Genomic DNA, 12,396 nt, shown 5'->3' with positions numbered 1-12,396 from the left:
ATGTAATTTTTAATCGTTTTTAACATTGCATGAAGTATATAATAAGTACTCTGAAGAATGTATATTAAGTTTGCTATGAAGTTTGTAACATCGAGAAGGAAACGTTGGCTACCTTAAAAAATAAATATATATACATACATACACATATGTATATGCATTACTGATCGGCAAAACGAACTGATTCGATTTAGCTATATCCGTATATATGTACTGATGTTGTTGTTTAAACGGTTATATAGTCCCAGCCTGGAGGGAAAGGTTCACATAAGCTGCCATCGAGGTCATTGAACGGTAGGCCCAGGAAACGAGCTATTTCGACGGGGTTCGACCATCGAGGGAAAAGGGTGTCAGATGTGTAGGGTTAATATTTTAACAGTATCCAAAACGAAGCTGTGCAACGGTCACTCTCGATTTTCGCGGCAACTCGAGGTGTACATGTGACGATTTGACGCCAAATACGCCATTCACTGAGAGGGAGTCGGTGAAAGTGTTTATGGCTCCACTGTGAATGGCAGTCAGAGCATGTCTGAAGTTAGTTGGGTTCGTAGTCTGGTAGGCGTATTGTCATTTGTCGTCGTCGGATGTGGGGAAGGTCCTTTTGAGACGGTTCCGCTTCAAGCTGATGACTGCAGGGATGATTTCTACGAAAAAAAACCCTAGCAGAAACTACTTGGAATGGATTTCATTGTACTCCTGGACTGTGAGTGAGCGAGCCTTGCTGTGCAGTTGTTCGTTAAGAGACATCAAGAGGCATCCCATAATAGTACGGAATGTAGTGTTCTGACATGTCTGTTGCTTCCTCGTCTGCGTTTCAGTGCATCCAGGCGATCATATTGGTGCAACGTAGTTAAGAACCGGCCGGTCGATTGCCTTGTATGTTCCTAACAACGTTTTTTTACCTTTTCCACATTTCCTGCCGGCTAGCGACTTAAGGTTTTTGTTGGGGCTCTGTACTTTAGTGGTGTAGAGTGTTAGGTTCCGTGCAGCGAGGAAGCGAGAAAGGTCGCTACTTGCTCAGTTTTTGAGATATCATTCTGAAATTTTGCCCACCTCAGGAAGCTGCTCAATTGACGGAATCGGCGCTATCCGCGTCCTTGTATGGAAAACTTTTTCAATTGACGAGATATCTTCACAAAACTCGGCATGGATAATTGCTCCAGGCAACACTACAATCTCCCGACAAATTGTTCAGGTCGATCTAATATAGCATATAGCTGCCATACAAACTGAACGATCAAAATCAAGTTCTTGTATGGAAAACTTTTCCATTTGACGAGATATCTTCATGAAATTTGGTACAGATTATTGACCAAAGCAACTTTACAATCTACAAACAAATGGTTAAGATCGGACCACTATTGCATATAGCTGCCATGTAAGCTGTTCAATCAAAATCAAAATATCGATAATAAAAATACCCTTTATGCGCTACGAGAAATGCAATTGTGAGGACATTTTTTTGTTTTCATTCTTTTGTTTTATTTCATACTTTTTTATTAGCAGCAGTGCAATGTCTAGTAAATATACAAAGTTTTACTATTTCCGCTTGCGTGCCCATTTAAACATAAAAATTAAGGGAAGTTCACATACATATATATGTACATCCGTAAATATAAATACAAAATGAATAATATTGCATATATACATATTGGCTAATATGAATTTAATTTTCCGTTTCAAAATATCTGTTTTCTAACCACTTATCATAAAGCGCTACAAATTAATGAAAATGATAATCAATATTTTTTTTTATTTCAGCTCAATTTCAGCGAAAACTTCATGCATGTGTGCACACCTTGGTATTTATGACTGTATATGCATATGTATACAGGTATGTATAGGGAAATAAGCGTTTTCAACACAATTAACTATTCAGATGCATTAAAATTGATTTTAGTTATTGAACGCGCCCTTCTTGGTGCCTTCAAATTATGCCAGCATTTCAAATGCAATTGAAAAATTACTAACGAATTGAAAAATGCTGAACGTAAAGCAATAGTAGTGCATATACATATTTCTAAATTAAATTTAAAACTAAAACAAAGTCTCAATAAAATGTTCAAAGTTCACTTTTTTCAGTCTGCAGCGCATATTGAGTCATGCGTCAATGACATTTTAGCTTTGTCACTCCCTATATGAGCACATTTTCTAAAGTTCTTTGTAATCGCATATCACCATGTGCTGTATAAATAATATTTTTTATATATACATACATAGATAATACTATATAAATAAATCAATGTGGGTATGTACAAGTGTTGAAGTGCGATTGCGATGGGCGGCGTGGAGTGCTAACAAATGCGATATTAAAAGTTTTTATGAAGTAGATAATTATATTCTGCAAATTCCTCGTGTTTTTAGGTAGCCTGTATCCTATGTATATTAAGTTTGCTAAGAAATTTGATGTTATTAAGCAGGAAACGATGGAGACTCTCTAAAATATAGTCTTGTGAATATCGATTTAGTCATGTCGGTATTATACTTGTAGCTTCGGTGCAGACAGATTCATAAATTCCCTTAAAATGATATAGCATTAACAAATTAACTAGATTTTTTCCCAGAACGTTGTGGCATATACTTACATACATACGAATAAATCTGTGAATAACTAAAATTATAAAATCCCCTATTATAAACTACTTTTTAACGAGAACTGCGGCATGCTTGAATGTACATATATAGATATGTATATAATTACACACATACACTTTTTAACTTTTAGCTTTTCCTAATCTCAAGTATGGTAATATTTTATCAATGCTATATACTTTTGAGTTGGAATATAAACTATTAGGGGTTTCATATAGTCTCATAAAGCTATAAGCTATAACGAACCGAAAACATAGCGTTGATAATTGCAATATCGTAAACTCATTTTTTGTAAGTAATATAACAACAATTTTCTTAAAAAAGTGTAAAAATGTATGATTTTATAATTTTACGATGTGTTAGGACAATTTGTGAGTACACCATATATTTTATAGTTTTCTTCATATACAGAAGTTGTCGTCATATGCACATATTTCACTTTATTTGTATGTATAGCACACTATAATTAATTTACAAACTGAAAGAGGAAAAACAAATTAACTCCAGATGCCACTACAAATTTACTAAGAATTCAGTAAGAAAACGAATGAATGAATTGACAATGTAAGTAAATGAGTTGTATAAATATATATAGCTCATAGCAAATAATTTAAAGGAAACCATAAAATAATGTAGAAACATATTAGTCACTTAGCTTTTCATTTAATTACTTCCATTATTCGCTATTTAACAATTGCATTTCATGAAGCATTCTCAAGAAAGCCAAGGAGAGTGTTCAATCTACTTCCTCAACTCTATTAAAATACTGTTATATTTGGTTATATGTGGAGCATACTCTGACCCTGAAAAGGTGGTCTACAAAATTAATACAATATGCTTATTTATACACTTGTATTTAATTGATGCGCACTCTTGGTATTGAATATATCAGCATATTAACATTGAAGGCTTATTTAACAAAGCGACAACAAAAAAAAATGTTTAACATTAACAGGAACTATATATTGCCTTCCTGAATAGTGAATGAAAAGTAAGTTCAACGGTTTCAATTATTTAAAATCATGTGTTAAATTATAAAGAAAACAAAGGTGGACTCACATAAATACAAAGAAAGGGAGTGGACGTTCATGCGTACATACATGTGTACTTCCAGAATATGCACTATAAATATCGCACGTTTTTGTAATTAACATTTTAAAGTCAACCTTTGATTTAGTTATACTTAAACAACGAGTAATGGCTGCATTACAAGTACATTAACTTTTTTCCTATAAAACATAAGTATAAGCAGAGAAAAAATAACAAAAAAAAAAAAACAAAAATCAGGTGACATTATGAGAATTATAAAAAATTCATGAACCAAAATGAAAAGTATATTCACACTCTCCCCCCACCGAATCGAAAAAAATTATGTATTTTGCTTTAACTTGGAACACCCTTTCATAAATATGTGTAACATGCAATTTTTCATTCACCTGTAATTGCATATTTCTTCATGCAGAAATAAAATCGAAAATGGAAAAAGTCAAATGACCTAAATAACGAAACCAAGACGAATACAAGAAAAATGAGGCATTAAATTGAAGTAGTGAACGTGCTAATAGGTGTTTGTAAACAAACTGCACATTACTGCATTTTGTTTGTATGTATTGCCTACAGTCTGCATACAAAAAAAAACTTTACAAATACACAAATATATGAATACTTGGACAAATCTCTGGACACCGAACAGATAGTTGTCAGACAACTTATGCAGCGCGCTCAGCTGATCGTGTAATCAAAAGGGAAGACGCAAAAAAGCTGGTCGCAGAAAAAACACTTTGAATGGTAAGCATATACTTCCATACATACATACATATGTATGGACATTAATGCGCGTATAATGGGAAAACTTGCTGCACATTTACTTCTATGTGCAATGATAAAATTGCAATTATTGTTGTTGTGCTTCTAATTGTGAAAGATTTATACGATGCTGTAAATAAAAGCTTAATCAACCGCAGTTATATACATACATATCTGTTGTAGAGAGAGAATTAAAGCAAATCGAATTCAAGTGGTAGATATAAAGATATGAATATACAAATTAACAAAAAATAAATAAAAAAAAATAAAGAAACAACTAAATTACTAAAGATAGTAAGGTTGATCGTGACTAGCACGAAAAAACAAAGAAGGCAATTCGAAAAAAACAACAACAAATAAAATAGCATTTGTACAACTGCATTTAAGTATAATATAATTGCTTTAGACTTAATGCTGATTGGCTACCCAGACAAAACAAAATGATAGCAACAGCAAAATTTTTGGATATTCGCTTCCGAGGTATTTAGTCTAAACGATTGCACTTGAAAACTGGAAATTCGCATGCTGACCATTTTTTTCCATTATGTGTTATTAAAAACCGGAATGCCTAATGCATAAACACACGCATACACAATACAGACAATAGGCGGCGAGTCGAAATCTTAGCGCCAAATTTACTTTTTTTGCAATGTCAGCGTTGAAGTTTTTAAACCGCTTTTCTAATGTCTAACAACCCACAAACATTCAATAAAAGTATAAGGAAAGTAGCAGCAAGTAATTAATGAATATATGCATACATATGTATGGATGTTTCAAAGTTCACACTCACCTACGCTTGCTGGACATTTTGCCATAAGCAATTATCCAAAGAGCGGCAGAAACACCCGCCACTCCCACTATGGCGCTCTGATTTTGTGTTATTTTACTTAGCGCTGGTGCCATGTTTGCCAATTACGCCAGTTGGTCTTCCGCAAAATTTGTGGATCTTACAACGTCGAAATTTACTGTCACACGCTTTTTTTGCCGAACGCTTCAATCACTGGAAAACGTCCAGAAAATTCACTTATTGCTAACCGTTTTATCTTTTTTCTACGCGTTAACACGTTAATAGAACCTAGTAATTTTTTATTCACTTATCTTGAATTTCCGCCTTATTGCTTTACACAGCAAGAAAGTAAATTTCACACTATTTAGCATGCAGAATGTAGCAAAATACTACTTTTTATCGCGTTAAGAACACCAGCGAACAATTTTATCATTGGATTTTGTTTTCTGTGCACACGTTTTTGCTTTAATTTTCGTATTCGAAAACCGAAAAATCCGCTAAATTTGTTAATAATATCTATCAGAGCAGTTTAATTCTTTTTGCTCAACATCAATTCCACTTCAACACCACATCCACTTGCTCCAACCAAAGTACAATTTATAATACTGTTATACTCTGGCTCCAACTACTTTGACAAACGTTGGGCAGGCGTTCTCTGACAGGCTCTTTTAGCTGTCAAATGATTTGTCAACACATTTCTTTTTATCCTAACTTCGCGTATGTTGCCAGATGTGGGAAATAAAATTAAATAAGATATTGCTAGCTGCAACAATAATTTAAATAACTCACTATAAAATCTCAGATAAATGCATTAACAATATTTGTAAAGCTTTAAGTAGCAAAGAGATAAGATAAAATAGGCAAAATGGCTTTCTATTGGTGTTAAATACCGATATACAGTTGTTTTCTAGTATTTTGTGGTAACCTCGTGTTAAATTTAAAGTATTTCGTTTGAATTGCAATAAATAATTCTAGTCGTTTCTGCTTTTAATAGTTTAATTTTGAGCTAATTTCAAATAATCTTAACTTCATATAAAAATAATTTTTGTAACTTATTCTATTAATCCAGCAGCAACCCTGTAACATTCAGCAATTCAGCGTTAACCGATTGTGAATCGTTCCGTCAATCGCCATATTGATTTTAGACGAAAAATCTCAAGCAGCCACATTGGATCGTAACATCTAGTTACATTGAAAGTAATAAATTTTCACAGCTCTTTCGGAGACCTCAAGGTATGGAAATTTCAGAAAATGGTGCTTGCTTATTTTTGTTTTGTATACGTCTTGGAAAAAATTTGAAAAGGAATGGAATTGATGGATAATTCAGCAGAGTTGTCTAGGCGGTGACGACTGCTCGCGAAGTTCTTAACATGGGGGGGTTTAAAATAAAATTACATAACAAATATTTTTTGACTTGAGTAAGTTTTAAATGTGGACAACTCGTTTATATTCTTATGTTAAAGGGTATAAAAACTGAAAACAAATATTTAAGTATATATTTGAAGAGATAATGAATTGAAATGCACAGTTTGGGAAAACACGAAGTATTCATGCCTTCAAGTTCATTTTTTACACAGGAATTTTTAAAAAACGTTTCCATGAATAGGACACAACTGTAACACGCTGAGCCGCAAAAATAGTTAATTCAACTGAGAAATATCAACTATATTACGACAGCATTTGTACTGCATAACAAAGCCGGAGAGTGAAACTTTGGAACGAAGCATTTGCCCACCAAACACACGATAGTGAAAGCTTGGTGCTTCGCAAAAGTGGAAGAATACAGTAAGAGCGAACATGTAATGTCCTTTTTTTAGCATTGAATTACATACATTAATTTCATATATTTCTTTAACACTTATCGTTAATATTTTCTTGTTTCCAAATTACGTCAAAATTTCTAATTACCCATAATCAAAGACAGTCACTTTGCTGCACTTTGATAATGAACAAGAAAATATGTCGTTAAAAAAAAAAAATACATAATAGTATTCAATATCGTATAAAGATTGTTATGAGTATAAAAGCAGCAAAAGGCGAAATTGTAATGTGATTTATTAAAAGGGCTATAGTTTGATTTACAGATATAAACAACACACATCCAACGGCTAACAAAATAAAATACTGAAATGTCTTCTATGAGTCACCGGCAAAAGCGTGATGTTGGATATGATCACGATACGCGGAGGGAAGAACGAAAAAGACGCAGCCGCTCCAGTAGTCGTTCGCGTCATCGTCGCTACAATGACAGTCGCAGTCGTAGTCGATCCATAGATTATCGTAAGCGACGTAACAACAGACGTTCCCGTAGTCGTAGTCGCAGTAAAAGTTACAGTCGAAGAGATAGACACAACTCTAGCCGACGACATAGAGATTCTCGTAGTCGAAGTCGTTCTAATACACGTTCACATCGTAGTAGCAAAAGAGACTCACGCTCACGCAGCCCAGAAAAGCGTTCACGTAATGTGATGGATGCTGATCGAAGACAATATGATAACGTAGCTAAGAGTTCTAAAAGTAATTCAACGGAAAGCAGTCGTTCTAAAACAACAGATATCGATCAGCAAAATACGCCGGATCTGCAACATTTACCTTTACCCAAGCGTGAACCTATTGGAGCATATTACAATCTCGATACAGATGAACCAATCGATAAAGAGCGCATACATCGTGAAATGGAAGAGAAATTGCGACAAGCACTTGCTAAGGAAGGCAAGGTATATCCACCAAAAAAGCCCGAGGCTTCACATCCAGTATTTGCAAATGATGGTTCGTTTTTGGAAATTTTCAAAAAAATGCAAGCCCAACAACAACATCCACATGTACCAGTTGCCACTGCGCCTGCCATTGTTGCACCTATTGTGGCGGCTCCTGTGTTAGCGTCTACCTCAAATGCAGCCACATCAAGTAACAAAGTTGTACCACCACCGCCGATAGTTGGACGCCGGCGTGGTGGAAAAATTCTTAAAACAGGTGTGGTGGCTAAGCCGAAAGCTCAAGCTGAACAGGGTGATGACCCGAAAGACTTTTGGTCGCTGTACTTGGCCGAGGTTAACAAGTACAAAAATCACGCGTGTGATTCGGACGGCGGCACTAGGCCGCTGGTTAAGTGAACCTAAATAGACGTTAAATAGAACTTGAGTGAAATGAATACTTCGAGTTTTCCCCAATATGACATGAGTTCTGTGCATAAAACTAAAAAACAATATACATATAGATATTTAAATTATAGGAGTTTATTTAAATTGAACTACGAATCAATTCCATTTCTTCGAATTTCCTGTGAATAATTTTCAGTTTAAAGCTAAAAGTAGTTGTAAGTTTTTATTTTATTTGTAAGCTAAGTGGGTATTATAATGAAGTAATAGAAAGAAATAACTGAATGAGCACTCGATCAGCAAATTTAAACTTTTTTACAAACGTTGTTTGGAAAACATTTATTTGTTGCTGTCTATTACGTCATATACGTGTAAACAACATACATTTATTATATAGTGTTATTTTATGAGTACGCTTTAGTTTCATAACATCTAATTTCTATGTTTTTACTAATTTACTCAACATTTTATCCTAGTTTATCGTCTTTTTAAAATTTCTCATTACTCTCAACTAACATTCATGCATCATTTTCATAATTTTTTCGTTTGCAAAAATCAAAATTCAAAAAATATATATAAATATATGAATATTACATAACGTGAAGTGATTGATTGAAGAGCAACAAGAAAATTGCCAATGTCGAAAAAAGAACAAAAGAAAGCAAAAGAACCCGAATATAAGTTGGAAACAGTTCCGATGGATCCACGTTTTCCAAACTCGAATGTGACGCGACATTGCTGGTTTTCCTATGTGGAATTCCATCGTTGTCAGAAGAGTCGTGGTGAAGGGCATGAATCATGCGCATATTTTCAAAAAGTTTTCAAAACAATGTGTCCGAATGCTTGGGTGGAAAAGTGGAATGAACAACTGGAAGCCGGTGTCTTTCCAGGCCGAATTTAAAATTTTTCCTTTATTAGTTTGCTGTCAATTATTGTTAAATGACATAATCCATGCTACTATCCAAAATGTTAAGCGCTTCAAAACACATACAAACAGCAATACCTACAGCCACATAAACGCATTTTCACAATGTAAATCCACTTTTTCACCTATTTAATATAAATTACTTAAATAAAATTGTTTTTAGTGTAAAAAAGTACTAAATTTTTTCGGTACAATTCCTGCACAAGTTGTTAAAAAAATGTGTCTTACATTTATAATGAACTACAAAGTGGCAACTTCGTATATAATATGCGCAAGAAATATTTACAGTTTCGTTGGAAGTGTTTACATTGACTTCATAGAGAACAAAAAATTTTATTTTTAACTAATTCTTTTAAATTATCGTTTTTATTAGAACATACCGATTTAAATATTATCTTTTGTTATGTTATTTTTTTTTATATATAATACACTTTCTCAATTCATATGTGTATTATTCGCTAAGAAATACATATGGATTTGATCCATTTAAAATTAATTATAGACATTGATATATGTACATAGTATATGTATTGATTGTAAACGAAATTAATGATATTCATAACATAACTAACCATAACCAACCATTTCTCTTATATGTCTTTGTATACCGTGTACTTTTCATATAAAAATCATCAAATATTGCTCGCTCGCTGCTTGCTCCTTGGCTTTGCCTTTTTCTTGTTGTTGCGATTTATTAATTGCAGTAATTTATAATAAACATTTCCCATGTCTAAAAAAGGCAAAGAAAAAACCATGACGTACAAAATGGAAACAGCGCCCTTCGATCCACGCTTCCCCAACCAGAACGTGACTCGTTACTGCTATCAATCATACATTGACTACCATCGCTGTCAGAAGGTGCGTGGAGAAAAATACGAGCCATGCAACTACTTCAAGAAAGTATTCTCATCGATGTGCCCCAATGCTTGGGTGGAAAGATGGAACGATCAACGCGATGAGGGTACCTTCCCTGGCAGAATCTAAATAGACATTTTTGTGTGTGTGTGGGAGTAAACAACAAACCCACATCCTTGCTTTTGCGCTGAAAGGGAAAAATGCTGACAAAACTACCAACTAAAACATAATACACTCCCACATCTATATAATTATGTATTATTTACGTAGAGAGATGTTTCAATATGCGAAGCAGATACTGGCTATTTGATAGTAAGAATTCAAATTGAAACTGAATCAGTTATGTAATGATAAATAAATAACTAGATAAAATGTGAAGGTGTATGTTTTTTTTTAAATTTGGATATATGTATTTCACAACAACAAGTGTTCAGCAGATAGCAGGAATGAGAGAATTGTAAGTAATTGGAATGAACACTAACGTTATAGGTGACCAAGAGCTGGCATATCTTTAGCTAAAATAGACAAAAACAACTTACAAAAGCTAAACCTTTAATCTTGCAGATAAACCGCAGTAAGTTATATCCAGCTGTGAATTGCCAGAGTGTGGTTATTCTAAAACCGAATGTCTTTTAGAACATCAAATACCGGATGTAAGTCGCTTGCAGGAAATCGGTCGATCTTTTTTTTTACATGGATTAGAATGTTGCATACTTTTAGGCGCTTTATATCGATAATCGCAGAATACGGCATGTTAAGTATTCTTGTTCTTCTGATTTTTTTTACTGGTTAAAAAAAAACTTAAAACGTTAACTCTACAATTCCCACAACAGCCGGTTCTACGATACCTGAATTGAACCGGATTTGTATATATATTATTAACTATAACCTATCCCGATAACTTATACCCGACGGTCGTGGGATCGCGTTATTTCGAGTATCTAACCCTTTGGATCGGTAAGTAATATATTTACTCTAAGAAATCCAATTACTTTCCAGTACACACACATAACACTGGTTTTAAAATTTGAAATTTTGACTCTTTTACTTTTAGTAAACTGTCTTTATAAAATAAATTAATAAAATATAGATTAATGTAGACATTTTTGCGTTTAGGATATATACAGCTTATATCTTTACATTTTAATTTTACAATATGTTTACCATTATTATCTAAGTAGATTATAATCTACATAAGAGCAGTTATGAAACGATTACAACAACAACAATAATTGTTTCACTTGTTACTCTTTACAAGAGCTTATTTTGTAACAATACCCTCGTTAGTTGAAATCAAATATTTGTATAAACAAGGTTAATACTTAATTCAATCACAGGAACCATCTAGCCAGCCATCTCGCCATCTCTCATTAACCTTAGAACAATCAAATTGTGTTTTACCCAGCTTTACATTGACACGGTTATGGAATTTGCACAGCCATTGTGAGAATTCATATTGTGAATTCACCTGCGCCGGATGCTCTTTGAGGCTGCAATGATAAAAAGTTATTGTGTGTCACTTATTGGAAACATTCAACTGTTGACATACTCTTTGCGAAAATCTTTGGCACAATGTTCACATGGATAGACACGTGACAGCACTTCTAGAAATGTTTTCATATCACGCTTTTGATTATCAGAGGGATTATCTTCATAAAATGCCGCCATTGTATGTAATAAGCCCCAAGTTGCACGACCTAGTGCCACTTTATCCAATGGGCAGCCATCTCGCGAGGCTGGACTGCTTTCGGTTGTTTCCTCCTTTGGCGTATCCTGCAATAATTCGTATCACTAATAAACGTGCAGTCATGAAACATTTCAACACATTTATATGTGATGATTCCGCGTTTCTAGAATGTACAATCACTTACCGCCTTATGAAATATTTGCCGCTGTTGTTTTGACCAATATTTAAAATCGGTACATGTGCGACAATTGTTATCGGGCTTAGCAGGCGTGCCATAAGCATCGTGCTTGGACATGTTTCTTTTCCAAATAAGTTGCAGTCAAAATAAATCAAATAAAATTTGAAATTTTCACCCTTTTATTTAAGTAAGAATTTATAGCCGCAATCGCTGTCAGCTGTGATGAAATGACAATAAGACGAAAACACACGAATAAGCATTTGCCAATTGTATGTGAGGTTAGGAGAGAGAGAGCAAATGCCAAAGCCGACAACAATTTGCAACGCCGTCATAATTAATTTGAAATAGTTAAGTTAGCATTGTTTCCACTGTTTAAATTAATATTTATAATTATTGTTTATTTAAATAGTTAGAATCGTTTGTTTAAGTCTTTTTTAATATGTAGTTGAATAAATTAAATTGTTAACAGCT

The 12,396-nt window shown here is 33.8% G+C and overlaps 5 protein-coding genes across 7 annotated transcripts in view; 3 read left to right on the top strand and 2 right to left on the bottom strand.

Annotated features, from left to right (window-relative positions):
• The window catches only part of LOC105229775 (ATP-binding cassette sub-family D member 3), a 32,978-nt gene extending 27,174 nt beyond the window's left edge, over window positions 1-5,804 (bottom strand). Inside the window, exon 1 of the mRNA XM_049454247.1 lies at window positions 5,186-5,804. Coding sequence (XP_049310204.1) covers window positions 5,186-5,298 — 113 coding nt within the window. The 5' untranslated portion in view covers window positions 5,299-5,804. The remainder of the gene's footprint in view (window positions 1-5,185) is intronic.
• On the top strand, window positions 4,363-10,438 carry LOC105229776 (cytochrome c oxidase subunit 6B2). 2 transcript variants are annotated; one of them, XR_007422473.1, is made up of 3 exons: window positions 4,363-4,377; window positions 6,252-6,415; window positions 9,945-10,213. XR_007422473.1 is itself a non-coding variant. In XM_049454257.1 (2 exons), the coding sequence occupies exon 2, from the start codon at window positions 9,932-9,934 to the stop codon at window positions 10,187-10,189; it is 258 nt and encodes an 85-aa protein (XP_049310214.1). In that variant the 5' UTR covers window positions 6,265-6,415; window positions 9,910-9,931; the 3' UTR covers window positions 10,190-10,438. The 2 variants fall into 2 exon arrangements, 1 of the variants encoding a protein (XP_049310214.1); XM_049454257.1 differs by lacking the exon at window positions 4,363-4,377 and having other exon boundaries at window positions 6,265-6,415; window positions 9,910-10,438.
• LOC115065703 (arginine/serine-rich protein 1) lies at window positions 6,422-8,691 on the top strand. 2 transcript variants are annotated; one of them, XM_049454253.1, is made up of 2 exons: window positions 6,422-6,600; window positions 6,760-8,691. In XM_049454253.1, the coding sequence occupies exon 2, from the start codon at window positions 7,312-7,314 to the stop codon at window positions 8,293-8,295; it is 984 nt and encodes a 327-aa protein (XP_049310210.1). In that variant the 5' UTR covers window positions 6,422-6,600; window positions 6,760-7,311; the 3' UTR covers window positions 8,296-8,691. The 2 variants fall into 2 exon arrangements, with proteins under 2 accessions (XP_049310210.1, XP_049310209.1); XM_049454252.1 differs by having other exon boundaries at window positions 6,422-6,726; window positions 6,789-8,691.
• On the top strand, window positions 8,847-9,377 carry LOC125775251 (uncharacterized). The gene has a single exon (XM_049454256.1). It carries the CDS (start codon window positions 8,918-8,920, stop codon window positions 9,179-9,181), a length of 264 nt encoding a protein of 87 aa, XP_049310213.1. The 5' UTR covers window positions 8,847-8,917; the 3' UTR covers window positions 9,182-9,377.
• A 713-nt stretch (window positions 10,439-11,151) lies between the features above and the next one.
• LOC105229773 (FAD-linked sulfhydryl oxidase ALR) lies at window positions 11,152-12,188 on the bottom strand. Its single transcript, XM_011210213.4, has 3 exons — window positions 11,932-12,188; window positions 11,610-11,833; window positions 11,152-11,550 (listed from the first exon to the last, which is right to left on the bottom strand). Exons 1-3 carry the CDS (start codon window positions 12,040-12,042, stop codon window positions 11,388-11,390), a joined length of 498 nt encoding a protein of 165 aa, XP_011208515.2. The 5' UTR covers window positions 12,043-12,188; the 3' UTR covers window positions 11,152-11,387.
• Between the last annotated feature and the right edge of the window lie 208 nt (window positions 12,189-12,396).

Source organism: Bactrocera dorsalis, chromosome 4 (assembly GCF_023373825.1).
Source record: "Bactrocera dorsalis isolate Fly_Bdor chromosome 4, ASM2337382v1, whole genome shotgun sequence".
NCBI classification, from domain to species: domain Eukaryota; kingdom Metazoa; phylum Arthropoda; class Insecta; order Diptera; family Tephritidae; genus Bactrocera; species Bactrocera dorsalis.
The sequence above is the reverse complement of the archived record's forward strand: the minus strand, read 5'-3'. Positions and strand labels throughout refer to the sequence as shown.